This window comes from Chiloscyllium plagiosum, unplaced genomic scaffold, assembly GCF_037043375.1.
Source record: "Chiloscyllium plagiosum isolate Xiang-an unplaced genomic scaffold, Cpla_swu_hap1 HiC_scaffold_6, whole genome shotgun sequence".
Classification (NCBI taxonomy): Eukaryota; Metazoa; Chordata; class Chondrichthyes; order Orectolobiformes; family Hemiscylliidae; genus Chiloscyllium; species Chiloscyllium plagiosum.
The window spans coordinates 129,140,789-129,160,971 of record NW_028270144.1 but is presented as its reverse complement, the minus strand read 5'-3'; the positions used below and the strand labels follow the sequence as shown (position 1 = coordinate 129,160,971).

General features: G+C 55.6%; 1 protein-coding gene across 2 annotated transcripts in view; it reads left to right on the top strand.

The window, feature by feature from the left end:
• The first annotated feature begins 3,743 nt into the window (after window positions 1-3,743).
• Window positions 3,744-20,183, top strand: part of LOC122550972 (interleukin-1 receptor type 2-like) — a 42,946-nt gene continuing 26,506 nt past the window's right edge. For both annotated transcript variants that reach the window (XM_087988459.1, XM_087988460.1), the window contains exon 1: window positions 3,744-3,870. In XM_087988459.1, the coding sequence (XP_087844585.1) occupies window positions 3,837-3,870 (34 nt within the window). In that variant the 5' untranslated portion in view covers window positions 3,744-3,836. The remainder of the gene's footprint in view (window positions 3,871-20,183) is intronic.

Below are 20,183 nucleotides of genomic sequence, written 5' to 3'. Positions count from 1 at the left end.
ACAGAGTAAAGCTCCCTCTACACTGTCCCCATCAAACACCCCCAGGACAGGGACAGCGCGGGGTGAGATACAGAGTAAAGCTCCCTCTACACTGTCCCCATCAAACACCCCCAGGACAGGGACAGCGCGGGGTGAGATACAGAGTAAAGCTCCCTCTACGGTGTCCCCAACAAACACTCCCAGGACAGGGACAGCACGGGGTTAGATACAGAGTAAAGTTACCTCTACACTGTCCCCAACAAACACCCCCAGGACAGGGACAGCACGGGGTAGGATATAGAGCAAAGGTGCCTCCAGTCTTTTAACAGAAAGTAAAACTCTCTCTACTCTTTAAAACTGAAACTAAAGGTTCCTATATTCTTTTAAACTAAAAGTAAAGCTGCTTCAACACTATCCCCATCAAACACTTCCAGGATAGGTACAATGCAGGATGAGATACAGATTAAATTTCCCCAACTATTTCAAATTAAAATTAAAGCTCCCTCCTCACATCGCTTCGAACACTCCAAGGATGGTACAGCACACTGTTAGATACAGCATAATGGTCCCTCTACTATTTTAAACTAAAAACAAAGTTCTGTCTACTCTTCTAAACTGAACCTAAAGTTCCCTCCACATTCTCCCCATCGAATGTCCCCAGAACAGGAATAGCATGGGGTTAGATATAGAGTAAACCTCCCTCCACCCTGTCCCATTCAAACACTCCCAGGACACGGACAACATGGGATTAAATACAAAATAAAGCTTCTTCAACACTGTCCTCCATTAATCACTCCCAGCAGTAAAGCTCCCTCTAGTGCTCTCACAATATATTCCTAACTTTGCAATTAATTTATGACTTGTTTGATTCCTGATACTGAGGTATTTGGATCTCCACATGTAGAAGAGATGGAAAACACAACCAATACATGAAGTCTTCTCAGTCAGTCGCCAAGGGTCCTCAGTGCATCCCAGTCACTAGCATTCATTAATCTCCTGGAATACATATTACACCTTTACCACAGTACAACATTACAGAACTTCATATTGCAGCAAACTTTGGAGAACACTATGGCATTGGAAGGGAAAATTAGACAGACATGGGTGAGAGCATGGAATAATTTGAAAACAAGGCTGACATTTTAAAAATTAATTCAGTGAAACACTGGGAGCTAATTAGGTCAATGAGCACAGGGAGTGAACGGGAACAATTTTGGGGCTGTGGGACTTGAATTCTACAGGAAACAGATTAGAATGACCTTCAGAATATCACAATGACTGAGAGGTCCCTCACCAACTTGTAAGCAGGCAATTTTCTGTCAATGGTTTATGGCAAAACTGCACAATATAAATGCTGACCACTTGCTGCGTGTCATTTGAAACTCACTGAACCAACAACACAAGATAAAATTAACCTCCTGAACTTTAGTCCTGTTCTGGGATTGGATAACCAGCTGGTCAAAGCTGCAATTTTCTTCACCAGACTAATTTTAAAGCATCTACTAATGTCTGTAGATATTGCCAGTAGATACTGTCTGTCCTCAGTTTTACAGTTCTTATCCTTACTTTGACATCCTTCCGTGACCTTGTCCTCTCCCAATCTCCACCTTCTGAGATCTCTACTTTCCTCTAATTCTGACTTCTTGAACCTCCCCAGATTTTAATAATTCCTCCTTGGACAGACATGCCTTCAAACTGGCTCTGAAGCTTTGGAATGTTCTCACAATTACAGCACAGGAACAAGCCCTTTGGCCCCACATGTCTGTACTAACGTTGGTGCCATCCTAAACTAATCCCATGGATTAAACTATCCTTCCATTCCCTGCCTATTCATGTGTCTGTCTTAAAGCCTTTTAAACATTGCTATTGTATCTGTTTCCACTACCTCCACTGGCAGCACGTTCCAGGCATCTACCACCCTCTTTGTAAAAAAAATCTTGCCTTGCACATCTCCTTATCCCACCTCACCTTAAACCAATACCTCTTAGTATTTGATGCTTCCATCCATGAAGTGGGAAACAGAATCAAAATGCAGGTTCAAAACTGTATCAGTGACTGAGACAATTATCTCTTGACAAAGTGACACCCACAGCCCTCCCATGGAATGACTGACATAGAATCACAGAATCCCTCCAGTTTGGAAGCAGGCCATTCAACCCATCAAGTCCACACTGATCCTCTGAAGAACATCCCACTCAGACCCACACGCCACCCCGACCCCCAACCTATCCCTGCCACCTGCATTTCCCAAGGCTAACCCACCTAAACTTGCACATAACTGGACATGTTCTAAGTATAAGGCGGAAGAAAACAAACCAATACATGGTAAGGACAAGCCAGGGAACTATAGACCAGTGAGCCTGACATCGGTGGTGGGCAAGGTGTTGGAGGGAATCCTGAGGGACAGGGTGTACATGTATTTAGAAAGGCAAGGACTGATTAGTGATAATCAACATGGCTTTGTGCGTAGGAAATCATGTCTCACAAACTTGATTGAGTTTTTTGAAGATGTAACAAGGGGATTGATGAGTGCAGAGCGATAGATGTGATCTGTATGGACTTCAGTAAGGCATTCGGCAAGGTTCCCCATGGGAGACTGATTAGCAAGGTTGGATCTCACGAAGTAAAGGGAGAACTAGCCATTTGGATACAGAACTGGCTCAAAGGTAGGAGACAGAGGGTGGTGGTGGAGGGTTGTTTTTCAGACTGGAGGCCTGTGACCAGTGGAGTGCCACAAGGATCAGTGCTGGGTCCTCTACTTTTCGTCATTTATATAAATGATTTGGATGTGAGAATAAGAGGTATAATTATTAAGTTTGCAGATCACACTAAAATTGGATATGTACTGGACAGCGAAAAAGATTACCTCCGATTACAACAGGATCTTGATCAGTTGGGCCAATGGGCTGAGAAGTGGCAGATGGAGTTTAATTTAGATAAATGCGAGGAGCTGCATTTTGGGAAAGCAAATCTTAGCAGGACTTATACACTGAATGGTAAGGTACTAGGGAGTGTTGCTGAACAAAGAGACCTTGGAGTGCAGGTTCATAGCTCCTTGAAAGTGGACTCACAGGTAGATAGGATAGTGAAGAAGACATTTGGTATGCTTTCCTTTATTGGTCAGAATATTGAGTACAGGAGTTGGGACGTCACGTTGCAGCTGTACAGGACATTGGTTAGGCCACTGTTGGAATATTGCGTGCAATTCTGCTCTCCTCCCATCGGAAAGATATGAAACTTGAAAGGGTTCAGAAAAGATTTACAAGGATGTTGCCAGGGTTGGAGGATTTGAGCTATAGGAAGAGGCTGAACAGGCTGGGGCTGTTTTCCCTGGAGTGTCGGAGGCTGGGGGTGACCTTATAGAGGTTTACAAAATTATGAGGGGCATGGATAGGGTAAATAGACAAAATCTTTTCCCTGGGGTCGGGGAGTCCAGAACTAGAGGGCATAGGTTTAGGGTGAGAGGGAAAAGATATAAAAGAGACCTAAGAGGCAACTTTTTCATGCAGAGGGTGGTACGTGTATGGAATGAGCTGCCAGAGGATGTGGTGGAGGCTGGTACAATTGCAACATTTAAGAGGCATTTGGATGGGTATATGAATAGGAAGGGTTTGGAGGGATGTGGGCTGGGTGCTGGCAGGTGGGACTAGATTGGGTTGGGATATGTGGTCGGCATGGGCAGGTTGGACCGAAGGGTCTGTTTCAGTGCTGTACATCTCTATGACTCTAAGTCATGTGGCTCCAAGTATGAAAACGGAAGTGGTTTCAATAAGATATAAACACACAGTCCAAAACTTCTGTCAGAGTTCCAACATCAGCACGGTAAAACTCTCCGTTCGGCTGCAGTCAAACCACCAATGACAATCAAAACCTTCAGCAATCGCCAGACTGGTGAGAATTTAGATTTCTCTCTCTTAGATAAAAATTATAGAAAAATGCAGGCAGTAAAATAGAATAACATTTATAAATTAACATCAGAGTAATGCTTGTGTTACTGCTGCACTGTTAGAAATGTTCAAATTAGGAAGTGTTTTGACAGCACAGAGGGAGAAACTTTCTCCACACAGAGATCTGGAATGTATTGCCTAAAGGGACAGTGGAAGAAAATCCAATAGGAACTTGCAGAAGGGAACTGGAGAAATATTTGTTTGAAATTGCTATCACATGTTAATGTAACAGCTCTATTAACATTTTAAAGGGAAATAATTGCAGGATTGTGGGGAAAGAAGAAGGAGTGGAAATAATTAGAAAGTTCTCTCAAAGTAACATCGGCTTGATGGTCCAAATGGCCTCCTTAATATAGCTGAAAATGTGTTGCTGGAAAAGCGCAGCAGGTCAGGCAGCATCCAGGGAACAGGAGAATCGACGTTTCGGGCATGAGCCCTTCTTCAGGAATGAGGAAAGTGTGTCCAGCAGACTGAGATAAAAGGTAGGGAGGAGGGACTTGGGGGAGGGGCGTCGGAAATGTGATAGGTGGAAAGAGGTCAAGGTGAGGGTGATAGGCCGGAGTGGGGGTGGGGGCGGAGAGGTCGGGAAGAAGATTGCAGGTTAGGAAAGCGGTGCTGAGTTCGATGGATTTGACTGAGACAAGGTGGGGGGAGGGGAAATGAGGAAACTGGTGAAATCCGAGTTCATCCCTTGTGGTTGGAGGGTTCCTAGGCGGAAGATGAGGCGCTCTTCCTCCAATCGTCGTGTTGTTGTGATCTGGCGATGGAGGAGTCCAAAGACCTGCATATCCTTGGTGGAGTGGGAGGGGGAGTTGAAGTGTTGAGCCACAGGGTGATTGGGTTGGTTGGTCCGGGTGGCCCAGAGGTGTTCTCTGAAACGCTCCGCAAGTAGGCGGCCTGTCTCCCCAATATAGAGGAGGCCACATCGGGTGCAGAGGATGCAATAGATGATGTGTGTGGAGGTGCAGGAGAATTTGTGGCGGATATGGAAGTTTCCTTTGGGGCCTTGGAGGGAGGTGAGGGGGGAGGTGTGGGCACAAGTCTTGCACCTCCTGCGGTTGCAGGGGAAGGTGTCGGGAGTGGAGGTTGGGTTGGTGGGGGGTGTGGATCTGACGAGGGAGTCACGGAGGGAGTGGTCTTTATGGAATGCTGATAGGGGAGGGGAGGGAAATATATCCTTGGTGGTGGGGTCCGTTTGGAGGTGGCGGAAATGACGGCGGATGATGCGTTGTACATGGAGATTGGTGGGGTGGTAGGTGAGGACCAGTGGGGTTCTATCCTGGTGGCGGTTGGAGGGGTGGGGCTCAAGGACGGAGGAGCGGGAAGTGGCAGAGATGCGGTGGAGGGCATCGTCGAACACGTCGGGGGGGAAATTGCGGTCCTTGAAGAAGGAGGCCATCTGGGTTGTACGTTTTTGGAACTGGTCCTCCTGGGAGCAGATGCGGCGGAGTCGAAGGAATTGGGAGAATGGGATGGCGTTTTTACAGGGGGCAGGGTGGGAGGAGGTGTAGTCCAGGTAGCTGTGGGAGTCGCCTGAGATAGAATTAGAAAGGTCGAGGAAGGGGAGGGAGAGTCTGAGACTGTCCAGGTGAATTTGAGGTCGGGGTGGAAGGTGTTGGTGAAGTGGATGAACTGTTCAACCTCCTCGTGGGAGCACGAGGCGGCGCCGATACAGTCATCGATGTAGCGGAGGAAAAGGTGGGGGGTGGGGCCAGTGTAGTTGCGGAAGATGGACTGATCCACATATCCTACGAAGAGGCAGGCATAGCTGGGGCCCATGCGGGTGCCCATGGCTACTCCTTTCGTTTGGAGGAAGTGGGAGGATTGGAAAGAGAAGTTGTTCAGAGTGAGGACCAGTTCAGTCAGTCGAAGGAGGGTGTCAGTGGAAGGGTACTGGTTGGTACGGCGGGAAAGGAAGAAGCGGAGGGCTTTGAGTCCTTCATGATGGGGGATGGAGGTGTACAGGGGCTGGATGTCCATGGTGAAAATAAGGCGTTGGGGACCGGGGAAGCGAAAATCATGGAGCAGGTGAAGGGCATTGGTGGTGTCCCGAACGTAGGTGGGGAGTTCTTGGACGAAGGGGGACAGGACCGTGTCGAGGTATGCGGAGATGAGTTCGGTGGGGCAGGAGCAGGCGGAGACAATGGGTCGGCCGGGGCAGTCAGGTTTGTGGATTTTGGGCAGGAGGTAGAAGCGGGAGGTGCGGGGTTGTGGGACTATGAGGTTGGAGGCGGTGGATGGGAGGTCCCCTGAGGTGATGAGGTTATGGACGGTCTGGGAGATGATGGTTTGGTGGTGGGGGTTGGGGTCATGGTCAAGGGGGCAGTAGGAGGAGGTATCTGTGAGCTGGCGTTTGGCCTCAGCGGTGTAGAGGTCGGTGCGCCAAACTACTACTGCGCCTCCCTTGTCTGCTGGTTTGATAGTGAGGTTGGGGTTGCAACGGAGGGAGTGGAGGGCTGTGCGTTCCGAGGGTGAGAGGTTGGAGTGGGTGAGAGGGGTGGGGGAGTACAGGTGGCGGTTAATATCACGGCGGCAGTTGGCTATGAAGAGGTCGAGGGCAGGTAGGAGGCCAGCACGGGGTGTCCAGGTGGATGGGGCGTGTTGGAGGCGTAAGAAGGGGTCGTCAGAGGGTGGGCGGGAGTCCTGGTTGAAGAAGTAGGCACGGAGGCGAAGGCGGCGGAAGAATAGTTCGATGTCACGCCGTGTGTTGAACTCATTAATCCGAGAGCGTAGGGGAATGAAGGTGAGGTCTCCGCCGCATCTGCTCCCAGGAGGACCTGTTCCAAAACCGTACAACCCAGATGGCCACCTTCTTTAAGGACCGCAATTTCCCCCCGACGTGATCGACGATGCCCTCCACCGCATCTCTTCAACTTCCCGCTCCTCCGCCCTTGAGCCCCGCCCCTCCAACCGCCACCAGGACAGAACCCCACTGGTCCTCACCTACCACCCCACCAACCTCCATGTACAGCACATCATCCGCCATCATTTCCGCTACCTCCAAACGGACCCCACCACCAAGGATATATTTCCCTCCCCTCCCCTATCAGCATTCCATAAAGACCACTCCCTCAGTGACTCCCTCGTCAGATCCACACCCCCCACCAACCCAACCTCCACTCCCGGCACCTTCCCCTGCAACCGCAGGAGGTGCAAGACTTGCGCCCACACCTCCCCCCTCACCTCCCTCCAAGGCCCCAAAGGAAACTTCCATATCCGCCACAAATTCACCTGCACCTCCACACACATCATCTATTGCATCCTCTGCACCCGATGTGGCCTCCTCTATATTAGGGAGACAGGCCGCCTACTTGCGGAGTGTTTCAGAGAACACCTCTGGGCCACCCGGACCAACCAACCCAACCACCCTGTGGCTCAACACTTCAACTCCCCCTCCCACTCCACCAAGGATATGCAGGTCTTTGGACTCCTTCATCGCCAGACCACAACAACACGACGATTGGAGGAAGAGCGCCTCATCTTCCGCCTAGGGACCCTCCAACCACAAGGGATGAACTTGGATTTCACCAGTTTCCTCATTTCCCCTCCCCCCACCTTGTCTCAGTCAAATCCATCGAATTCAGCACCGCCTTCCTAACCTGCAATCTTCTTCCTGACCTCTCCGCCCCCACCCCAGTCTGACCTATCACCCTCACCTTGACCTCTTTCCACCTATCGCATTTCCGACGCCCCTCCCCCAAGTCCCTCCTCCCTACCTTTTATCTTAGCCTGCTGGACACACTTTCCTCATTCCTGAAGAAGGGCTTATGCCCGAAACGTCGATTCTCCTGTTCCCTGGATGCTGCCTGACCTGCTGCGCTTTTCCAGCAACACATTTTCAGCTCTGATCTCCAGCATCTGCAGACCTCACTTTCTCCTCCTTCTTAATACAGCAGAGGAATTCATTCAGCCTATTAAGTCTGCTCTGGATCTCCAGATGAGCATTTAGTTGGTCTCATTCTGTCTTCTTCCTTATCACATTTAAAAATTCCCTTTTCAAAGGCTACTGTTGAGTTTGTTAAGCACTGCTGTAAACAGCCAGTCATTTTCTGAAGATATTTTTGGTAGCACAGGACTTTAACCTCACTGAAAGCAGAGATGTTGCTGAAGCTTTCTGCCTTTCACTCATAGGAACAGGAGTAGGCCATTTGGCCCCTCGAGCTTACTCTGCTATTCAATAGGATTTTGGCTGATCTGACATTCCTCATGTCCACTTTCTTACATTTTCCCTACAATCCTTGATTCCCTGACTGATCAAGAATCTATCGATCTCAGTCTTAAATATTCACAAGGACTCTGCCCCCACAGCTCATTGTGGCAAGGAGTACAAAGACTCTCAACCCTCTGAGAGAAGAAATTCCCCCCCATCTCAGTCTGAAATTGGTGCCCCTTTATTCTGAGACTGTGCCCTCTGGTCCTAGACCCTCCCATGAGGGGAAACATCCTCTCAGCATTGACCCACTCAAGCCCCTTAAGAATCCTGGATGTTTCAATGAGATCCCCTCTCATTCTTCTAAATTCCAGGGAGTAGAGTCCTGATCTTCACTCATAAGACAATCCCTCCACACCAGGGATCATCCTTGTGAAAAGCAAAAGAGCTGCGGATGCTATAAATCAGAAACAAAAACAGAAATTGCTGGAAAAGCTCAGAGGTCTGGCAGCATCTATGAAGAGAAATCAGAGTTAACGTTTTAGATCGAGTGACTCTTCCTCAGAATTTAAGTGATCAATCAAGCTCATCACATGGCTCATTTACGCTTGCATACAACCTTCATTCAAGCCCGCTGTGGTAGTGTCCCTACCCCTGGACTGGGAGGGCCTGGTTCAAGTCCCCTCTGCCCCAGAGGTGTGTAATAACATCTCTGAACAGGTTGATTTGAAAAATATTTAACATTTTTAAAAATTCAACATCCATTCATATGCAGGCACCCATTCTCTGACCCATTCTCTGAAAGGAAAAGCAAAATCTTTTGAAACTTGCACTTTTTCTGACTTACCAAAACCTCAGGGAATCTATTACTTAATGCTTTCTGCATGGCAACTAATCAAGATTTATTGGCCAATCAATCAATACCCTCATCATCTGTAGTAAATATTGTTTGAATATTCCTATTTGATTTAATATTCATGGATTTATATTGACAGATGCAAAATGAAAAGCTTTGATAACACGTTTCTCAATTCAGCAAGATTCAAGTCCTTCAGTACCAAGTGTCTGTGCACCACTCCCTCAACACTGACCCTCCGACAGTGCGGCCCTCCCTCAACACTGACCCTCCGACAGTGCGGCACTCCCTCAGCACAGACCCTCAACAGTGTGGCACTCCCACGGCACTGACCCTCCGACAGTACGGCACTCCCCCAGCACAGACACTCCAACAGTGTGGCACTCCCATGGCACTGACCCTCCGACAGTGCGGCACTCCCTCAGCACAGACCCTCCAACAGTGTGGCACTCCCACGGCACTGACCCTCCGACAGTGCGGCACTCCATCAGCACTGACCATCCAACAGTGCGGCACTAACACTCCGACAGTGCGATGTTCCCTCATCACTGATCCTCCGACAGTGCGGCACTCCTTCAGCACTGACCCTCCGACAGTGCGGCGCTCCCTCAGCACTGACTCTCCAACAGTGCGGCAATCCCTCGGCATTGACACTCCGACACTGCGGCACTCCCTCAGCACTGACCCTCCGACAATGCAGCGCACCCTCAGCACTGACCTTCCAACAGTGCAGCGCCCCCTCAGCACTGACCCTCTGACAATGCGGCACTCCCTCAGCACTGACCCTCTGACAGTGCGGCACTCCCTCAGCACTGGCCCTCTGACAGTGCGGCACTCCCTCAGCACTGGCCCTCCGACAGTGCAGCACTCCCTCAGTACTGACACTCCGACAGTGCAGCACTCCCTCAGTACTGACCCTCTGACAATGCGGCGCTCCCTCAGCACTGGCCCTCCGACAGCGCAGCAGTCCCTCATCACTGATCCTCTGACAGTGCGGCACTCACTCAGCACTGACCCCATGACAGTGCGGCACACCTTCAGCACTGACCCTCCGACAGTGCAGCACGCCCTCAGCACTGACCCTCTGACACTGCGGCACTCCCTCAGCACTGACCCTTTGACAGTGCGGCAGTCCCTCAGCACTGACCCTCCGACAGTGCAGCACGCCCTCAGCACTGACCCTCTGACACTGTGACGCTCCCTCAGCACTGACCCTTTGACAGTGCGGCAGTCCCTCAGCACTGACCCTCTGACAGTGAGGTGCTCCCTCAGCACTGATCCTCCGACAGTGCGGTGCTCACTCAGCACTGACCCCCCGACTGTGCGGCACTCCTTCAGCACTGACCCTCCGATAGTGCGGCACGCCCTCAGCACTGACCCTCCGACAGTGCTGAGGGAGCGCCGCACTGTTGGAGAGTCGGTGCCACACTGTCAAAGTGCAGCGCTCCCTCGGCACTGACCCTCTGACAGTGCAGCGCTCCCTCAGCACTGACCCTCTGACAGTGTGGCGCTCCCTCGGCACTGACCCTCCGACAGTGCAGCACCCCCTCAGCTCTGACCTTCCGACAATGCGGCACTCCCTCAGCACTGACCCTCTGACAGTGTGGCACTCCCTCAGCACTAAACCTCCGACAGTGCAGCACTCCCTCAGTACTGACCCTCCGACAGTGCAGCACACCCTCAGCACTGACCCTCTGACAATATGGCACTCCCTGAGCACTGACCCTCCGACAGTGCAGCACTCCCTCAGCACTGACCCTCTGGTAGTGCGGCACTTCTTAGCACTGACCCTGCGACAGTGCGGCACTTCTTAGCACACCCTCCGATAGTGCAGCACTCCCTCAGCACTGACCCTCCGACAGTGCGGCACTTCTTAGCACTGACCCTGCGACAGTGCGGCACTTCTTAGCACACCCTCCGATAGTGCAGCACTCCCTCAGCACTGACCCTCTGACAATGTGGCACCCTCTCAGCACTGACCCTGCGACAGTGCGGCACTCCCTCTGCACCGACTCTCCGACAGTGCGACGCTCCCTCATCAGTGACCCTCTGACAGTACGGCACCTCTCAGCGCTGACCCTCCAAAAGTGCTGCACTCCCTCAGCATTGATCATCCGACAGTGCAGCACTCGCTCAGCACTGACCCTCCGACCGTGCGGTGCTCCCTCAGCACCGACCCACCGACAGTGCAGCACTCCCTCAGCACTGACCCATCTACAGTGCGGCACTTCTCAGCACTGACCCTCCGATAGTGCGGTACTCCCTCAACACTGACCCTCTGACAGTGTGGCACTCCATCACCACTGACCCTCTGACAGTGCAGCGCTCCCTCAGCACTGACCCTCTGACAGTGTGGCGCTCCCTCGGCACTGACCCTCCGACAGTGCAGCACCCCCTCAGCTCTGACCTTCCGACAATGCGGCACTCCCTCAGCACTGACCCTCTGACAGTGTGGCACTCCCTCAGCACTAAACCTCCGACAGTGCAGCACTCCCTCAGTACTGACCCTCCGACAGTGCAGCACACCCTCAGCACTGACCCTCTGACAATATGGCACTCCCTGAGCACTGACCCTCCGACAGTGCAGCACTCCCTCAGCACTGACCCTCTGGTAGTGCGGCACTTCTTAGCACTGACCCTGCGACAGTGCGGCACTTCTTAGCACACCCTCCGATAGTGCAGCACTCCCTCAGCACTGACCCTCCGACAGTGCGGCACTTCTTAGCACTGACCCTGCGACAGTGCGGCACTTCTTAGCACACCCTCCGATAGTGCAGCACTCCCTCAGCACTGACCCTCTGACAATGTGGCACCCTCTCAGCACTGACCCTGCGACAGTGCGGCACTCCCTCTGCACCGACTCTCCGACAGTGCGACGCTCCCTCATCAGTGACCCTCTGACAGTACGGCACCTCTCAGCGCTGACCCTCCAAAAGTGCTGCACTCCCTCAGCATTGATCATCCGACAGTGCAGCACTCGCTCAGCACTGACCCTCCGACCGTGCGGTGCTCCCTCAGCACCGACCCACCGACAGTGCAGCACTCCCTCAGCACTGACCCATCTACAGTGCGGCACTTCTCAGCACTGACCCTCCGATAGTGCGGTACTCCCTCAACACTGACCCTCTGACAGTGTGGCACTCCATCACCACTGACCCTCTGACAGTGAAGCACTCCCACAGCATTGACCCTCCGACAGTGCGGCGCTCCCTCAGCACTGACCCTCTGACAATGTGGCTCTCCCTCAGCACTGCCCCTCTGACAAGATGGCACTTCCTCAGCACTGACCATCCGACAGTGCGGCACTCGAGGTCAGTTCGGCACTCCCTCAGCACTGACCCTCCGACAGTGCGGCACTCGGGGTCATTGCGGCACTCCCTCAGCAATGACCCTCCGACAGTACGGTGCTCCCTCAGCATCTACTCTCCGACAGTGCGGCACTCCCTCTGCACTGACCTTCTGACAGTGTGGCACTCCCTCTGCACTGACCTTTTGACAGTGCGGCGCTCCCTCAGCACTAAACCTCCGACAGTGCCGCGCTCCCTCAGCAATGACCCTCCGACAGTGCGACGCTCCCTCAGCACTGACCCTCCGACAGTGCGACCCTCCCTCAGCACTGACCCTCCGACAGTGCAGCACTTCTCAGCACTGGCCCTCCAACAGTGCAGCAGTCCCTCAGCACTGACCCTTTGACAATGTGGGACCCTCTCAGCACTGACCCTCCGACAGTGCAGCACTTCTCAGCACTGACCCTCCGACAGTGCAGCAGTCGCTCAGCCCTGACCCTTTGAAAATGTGGGACTCCCTCAGCACTGACCCTCTGACAGTGCGGCACTACTTCAGCACTGACCCTCCGATAGTGCGGCGTTCCCTCAACACTGACCCTTCGATAGTGCGCCGCTCCCTCAGGACTGACCCTCTGACAGTGTGGCACTCCGTTAGCCGTGACCCTCCGACAGTGCAGTACTCCCTCAGCACTGAACATCCGACAGTCCGGCGCTCCCTCAGCACTGACCCTCCGACAATGCGGCGTTCCCTCAGCGCTGACCCTCCGACAGTGCAGCGCTCCCTCAGCACTGACCCTGCGACAGTGAAGCACTCCCACAGCATTGACCCTCCGACAGTGCGGCGCTCCCTCAGCACTGACCTTTTGACCATGTGGCACTCCCTCAGCACTGACCCTCAGACAGTACAGCGCTCCCTTCAGCACTGACCCTCCGACAGTGCGGCACTCGGGGGCAGTGCAGCACTCCCTCAGCATCTACCATCCGATAATGCAGCACTCCCTCTGCACTGACCCTCCAACAATGCAGTGCTCCCTCAGAACTGACCCACCGACAGTGCGGCACTCCCTGACCACTGACCCTCCGACAGTGCGGCACTCCCTCAGCACTGACCCTCTGACAATGTGGCACTCCCTCAGCACTGACCCTCCAATAGTGCAGCACTCCCTCGGCGCTGACCCTCCGACACTGCGGTACTCCCTCAGCACTGACCCTCCGACACTGCGGTACTCCCTCAGCATTGAACCTCCGACAGTGCGGCACTCGGGGTCAGTGCGGCACTCGGGGTCAGTGCGGCACTCCCTCAGCACTGACCCTCCGACAGTACGGTGCTCCCTCAGCACTGACCCTCCGACAGTGCAGCACTCGGGGTCAGTGCGGCACTCCCTCAGCACTGACCCTCCGACAGTGTGGCACTCCCTCAGCACTGACTCTCCGACAGTGCCGTGCTCTCTCAGCATTGACCCTCCTACAGTGCGGCGCTCCCTCAGCACTGACCCTTTCACAATGTGGCACTCCCTCAGCACTGACACTCCGACAGTGCAGCACACTCTCAGCACTGACCCTCAGTCAGTGCGGTGCTCCCTCTTCACTGACCCTCCGACAGTGTGGCACTCGGGGTCAGTGCGGCACTCCCTCAGCACTGACCCTCCGACAGTGCGGCGCTGTCTCAGCACTGAATCTCTGACAGTGTGGCACTCCCTCAGCACTGACCCTCCGATAGTGCGGCGTTCCCTCAGCACTGACCCTCCGACAGTGCGGCGCTCCGTCAGCACTGACCCTCTGACAGTGCGGCACTCCCTCAGCACTGACCCTCTGACAGTGTGGCGCACCCTCAGCACTGACCTTCTGACAGTGTGGCACTCCCTCAGCACTGACCCACTGACAGTGCAGCACTTCTCAACACTGACCCTCTGACAATGTGGTGCTCCTTCAGCACTGACCCGCGTACAGTGTGGCACTCCCTCAGCACTGCCCCTCTGACAAGGTGGCACTCCCTCAGCACTGACCCTCCAATAGTGCATCGCTCCCTCAGCACTGACCCCCGACAGTACGGCGCTCCCTCAGCACTGACCCTCCGACAGTGCGGCATTCGGAGTCAGTGCGGCACTCCCTCAGCACTGACCCTCCAACAGTGCAGCAGTCCCTCGGCACTGACCCTTTGACAATGTGGGACTCCCTCAGCACTGACCCTCTGACAGTGCGGCACTCCTTCAGCACTGACCCTCCGATAGTGCGGTGCTCCCTCAACACTGACCCTCCGATAGTGCTCCGCTCCCTCAGGACTGACCCTCCGACAATGCGGAGCTCCCTCAGCGCTGACCCTCCGACAGTGCAGCGCCTCCCTCAGCAATGACCTTAAGACAGTGCAGCACTCCCTCAGCAATGATCCTCCGACAGTGCGGCACTTCTCAGCACTGACCCTTTGACAGTGAAGCACTCCCACAGCATTGACCCTCCGACAGTGCGGCGCTCCCTCAGCACTGACCCTTTGACAGTGCAGCACTCCCTCAGCAATGATCCTCCGACAGTGCGGCACTTCTCAGCACTGACCCTCCGACAGTGAAGCACTCCCACAGCATTGACCCTCCGACAGTGTGGCACTCCCTCAGCACTGACCTCCAACAGTGCAGCACTCCCACAGCACTGACCCTCCGACAGTGCGGCACTCGGGGACAGTGCGGCACTCCCTCAGCACTGACCCTCCGACAGTGCGCCACTCCCTCAGCACTGACCCTCTGACAATGTGGCACTCCCTCAGCACTGACCCTCCAATAGTGCAGCACTCCCTCGGCACTGACCCTCTGACACTGCGGTACTCCCTCAGCACTGAACCTCCGACAGTGCGGCACTCGAGGTCAGTGCGGCACTCCCTCAGCACTGACCCTCTGACAGTGCAGCACTCCCTCAGCACTGACCCTCTGACAGTGTGGCGCTACCTCAGCACTGACCCTCCGACAGTGCAGCACTTCCTCAGCACTGACCCTCTGACAGTGCAGCACTTCCTCAGCACTGACCTTCTGACAGTGTGGCACTCCCTCAGCACTGCCCCTCTGACAAGGTGGCACTCCCTCAGCACTGACCCTCCAATAGTGCATCGCTCCCTCAGCACTGACTCCCGACAGTACGGCGCTCCCTCAGCACTGACCCTCCGACAGTTCGGCACTCGGAGTCAGTGCGGCACTCCCTCAGCACTGACCCTCCAACAGTGCAGCAGTCCCTCAGCACTGACCCTTTGACAATGTGGGACTCCCTCAGCACTGACCCTCCGACAGTGCAGCACTTCTCAGCACTGACCCTCCGACAGTGCAGCAGTCGCTCAGCACTGACCCTTTGACAATGTGGGACTCCCTCAGCACTGACCCTCTGACAGTGCGGCACTCCCTCAGCACTGACCCTCCGACAATGCGGCGCTCCCTCAGCGCTGACCCTTCGACAGTGCAGTGCTCCCACAGCAATGACCTTACGACAGTGCGGCACTTCTCAGCACTGACCCTCCGACAGTGAAGCACTCCCACAGCATTGACCCTCCGACAGTGCGGCGCTCCCTCAGCACTGACTCTCCGACAATGCCGTGCTCTCTCAGCATTGACCCTCCTACAGTGCGGCGCTCCCTCAGCACTGACCCTTTGACATTGTGGCATTCCCTCAGCACTGACACTCCGACAGTGCAGCACACACTCGGCACTGACCCTCAGACAGTGCGGTGCTCCCTCTTCACTGACCCTCCGACAGTGTGGCACTCGGGGTCAGTGCGGCACTCCCTCAGCACTGACCCTCCGACAGTACGGCGCTCCCTTCAGCACTGACCCCCCGACAGTGCGGCACTCGGGGACAGTGCAGCACTCCCTCAGCATCTACCGTCCGACAGTGCAGCACTCCCTCTGCACTGACCCTCCAACAGTGCAATGCTCCCTCAGAACTGACCCTCCGACAGTGCGGCACTCCCTCAGCACTGACCCTCCAATAGTGCAGCACTCCCTCAGCACTGACCCTCCGACACTGCAGTACTCCCTCAGCACTGACCATCCGACAGTGCGGCACTCGAGATCAGTGCGGCACTCCCTCAGCACTGACCATCCGACAGTGCGGCACTCAAGGTCAGTTCGGCACTCACTCAGCACTGACCCTCCGACAGTGCGGCACTAGGGGTCAGTGCGGCACTCCCTCAGCACTGACCCTCCGCCACAGTGCGGCACTCGGGGTCATTGCGGCACTCCCTCAACACTGACCATCTGACAGTGCGGCACTCGAGGTCAGTTCGGCACTCACTCAGCACTGACCCTCCGACAGTGCGGCACTAGGGGTCAGTGCGGCACTCCCTCAGCACTGACCCTCCGACAGTATGGCACTCCCTCAGCACCGACCATCCGACAGTGCGGCACTCGAGGTCAGTTCGGCACTCACTCAGCACTGACCCTCCGACAGTGCGGCGCTCCCTCAGCACTGACCCTCCGCCACAGTGCGGCACTCGGGGTCATTGCGGCACTCCCTCAGCACTGACCCTCCGACAGTATGGCACTCCCTCAGCACTGACCCTCCGACAGTGCAGCACTCGGGGTCAGTGCGGCACTTCCTCAGCACTGACCCTCCGACAGTACGGCGCTCCCTCAGCACTGACCCTCCGCCACAGTGCGGCACTCGGGGTCATTGCGGCACTCCCTCAACACTGACCCTCCAACAGTGCGGCACTCGCTCAGCATTGACCCTTTCATAATGTGGCACTCCCTCAGCACTGACACTCCGACAGTGCAGCACACACTCAGCACTGACCCTCAGTCAGTGCGGTGCTCCCTCTTCACTGACCCTCCGACAGTGTGGCACTCGGGATCAGTGCGGCACTCCCTCAGCACTGACCCTCCGACAGTGCATCGCTCTCTCAGCACTGAATCTCTGACAGTGCGGCACTCCCTCAGCACTGACCCTCGGACAGTGGGGCGCTCCCTCAGCACTAAACCTCCTACAGTGCAGCACTTCTCAGCACTGACCCTCCGACAGTGGGGCGCTCCCTCAGCACTGACCCACCGTCAGTGCAGCACTGCCCCAGCACTGACCCTCTGGTAATGCGGCACTTCTCAGCACTGACCGTCCGACAGTGCGGCACACCCTCAGCACTGACCCTCCGACATTTCAGCACTTCCTCAGCACTGACCCTCTGACAGTGCAGCACTTCCTCAGCACTGACCCTCTGACAGTGCGGTACTCCCTCAGCACTGACCTTCTGACAGTGTGGCACTCCCTCAGCACTGACCCTCTGACAGTGCAGCACTTCTCAACACTGACCCTCTGACAATGTGGCGCTCCCTCAGCACTGACCCGCCTACAGTGCAGCACTCCCTCAGCACTGACCCTCTGACAATGTGGCACTCCCTCAGCACTGACCCTCCGACAGTGCTGCACTCCCTCAGCACTGACCCTCTGACAGTGCAGCACTCCCACAGCATTGACCCTCCGACAGTGCGGCGCTCCCTCAGCACTGACCCTTTGACAGTGCAGCACTCCCTCAGCACTGACCCTCCGACAGTGTGGCACTCCCTCTGCACTGACCTCCAACAGTGCAGCACTCCCTCTGCACTGACCCTCCAACAGTGCAATGCTCCCTCAGAACTGACCCTCCGACAGTGCGGCACTCCCTCAGCACTGACCCTCCAATAGTGCAGCACTCCCTCAGCACTGACCATCCGACAGTGCGGCACTCGAGGTCAGTGCGGCACTGCCTCAGCACTGACCATCCGACAGTGCGGCACTAGGGGTCAGTGCGGCGCTCCCTCAGCACTGACCCTCCGACAGTGCATCGCACCCTCAGCACTGACCATCCGACAGTGCGGCACTCGGGGTCATTGCGGCACTCCCTCAACACTGACCATCCGACAGTGCGGCACTCGAGGTCAGTTCGGCACTCCCTCAGCACTGACCCTCCAATAGTGCAGCACTCCCTCAGCACTGACCATCCGACAGTGCGGCACTCGGGGTCATTGCGGCACTCCCTCAACACTGACCCTCCGACAGTGCGGCACTCCCTCAGCACTGACCCTCCGACAGTATGGCACTCCCTCAGCACCGACCATCCGATAGTGCGGCACTCGAGGTCAGTTCGGCACTCACTCAGCACTGACCCTCCGACAGTGCGGCACTAGGGGTCAGTGCGGCGCTCCCTCAGCACTGACCCTCCGCCACAGTGCGGCACTCGAGGTCAGTGCGGCACTCCATCAGCACCGACCATCCGATAGTGCGGCACTCGAGGTCAGTTCGGCACTCACTCAGCACTGACCCTCCGACAGTGCGGCACTAGGGGTCAGTGCGGCGCTCCCTCAGCACTGACCCTCCGCCACAGTGCGGCACTCGAGGTCAGTGCGGCACTCCCTCAGCACTGACCCTCCGACAGTGCGGCACTAGGGGTCAGTGCGGCGCTCCCTCAGCACTGACCCTCCGCCACAGTGCGGCACTCGGGGTCATTGCGGCACTCCCTCAACACTGACCATCCGACAGTGCGGCACCCGAGGTCAGTTTGGCACTCACTCAGCACTGACCCTCCGACAGTGCGGCACTAGGGGTCAGTGCGGCACTTCCTCAGCACTGACCCTCCGACAGTACGGCGCTCCCTCAGCACTGACCCTCCGACAGTGCAGCACTCGGGGTCATTGCGGCACTCCCTCAACACTGACCCTCCAACAGTGCGGCACTCCCTCAGCATTGACCCTCCTACAGTGCGGCGCTCCCTCAGCACTGACCCTTTCATAATGTGGCACTCCCTCAGCACTGACACTCCGACAGTGCAGCACACACTCAGCACTGACCCTCAGTCAGTGCGGTGCTCCCTCTTCACTGACCCTCCGACAGTGTGGCACTCGGGATCAGTGCGGCACTCCCTCAGCACTGACCCTCCGACAGTGCATCGCACCCTCAGCACTAAACTTTCGATAGTGCAGCACTTCTCAGCACTGACCCTCCGACAGTGTGGCACTCTCTCAGCACTGAATCTCTGACAGTGCGGTACTCCCTCAGCACTGACCCTCCGACAGTGGGGCGCTCCCTCAGCACTGACCCACCGTCAGTGCAGCACTGCCCCAGCACTGACCCTCTGGTAATGCGGCACTTCTCAGCACTGACCGTCCGACAGTGCGGCACACCCTCAGCACTGACCCTCCGACATTTCAGCACTTCCTCAGCACTGACCCTCTGACAGTGCAGCACTTCCTCAGCACTGACCCTCTGACAGTGCGGTACTCCCTCAGCACTGACCTTCTGACAGTGTGGCACTCCCTCAGCACTGACCCTCTGACAGTGCAGCACTTCTCAGCACTGACCCTCTGACAATGTGGCGCTCCCTCAGCACTGACCCGCCTACAGTGCAGCACTCCCTCAGCACTGACCCTCTGACAATGTGGCACTCCCTCAGCACTGACCCTCCGACAGTGCTGCACTCCCTCAGCACTGACCCTCTGACAATGTGGCACTCCCTCAGCACTGACCCTCCAACAGTGCGGCGTTTCCTCAGTACTGACCCTCCGACAGTGTGGCACTCCCTCAGCACTGACCCTCCAACAGTGTGGCACTCCCTCAGCACTGACCCTCCGACAGTGTGGCACTCCCTCAGCACTGACCCTCCGACAGTGCGGCACTCCCTCAGCACTGACCCTCCAACAGTGCGGCACTCCCTCAGCACTGACCCTCCGACAGTGCTGCACTCCCTCAGCACTGACCCTCTGACAATGTGGCACTCCCTCAGCACTGACCCTCCAACAGTGCGGCGTTTCCTCAGTACTGACCCTCCGACAGTGTGGCGCTCCCTCAGCACTAAACCTCCGACAGTGCAGCACTTCTCAGCACTGACCCTCCGACAATGTGGCACTCCCTCATTCCTGTATAGGAAGTGTCAGTCTGAACGCTCATCCTAAAGTTGGTCTTGAAGCCAGAACCTTATGGCTTGAGCTGAGAGTGTGACTGATCAGTTCTAAAATTGATGA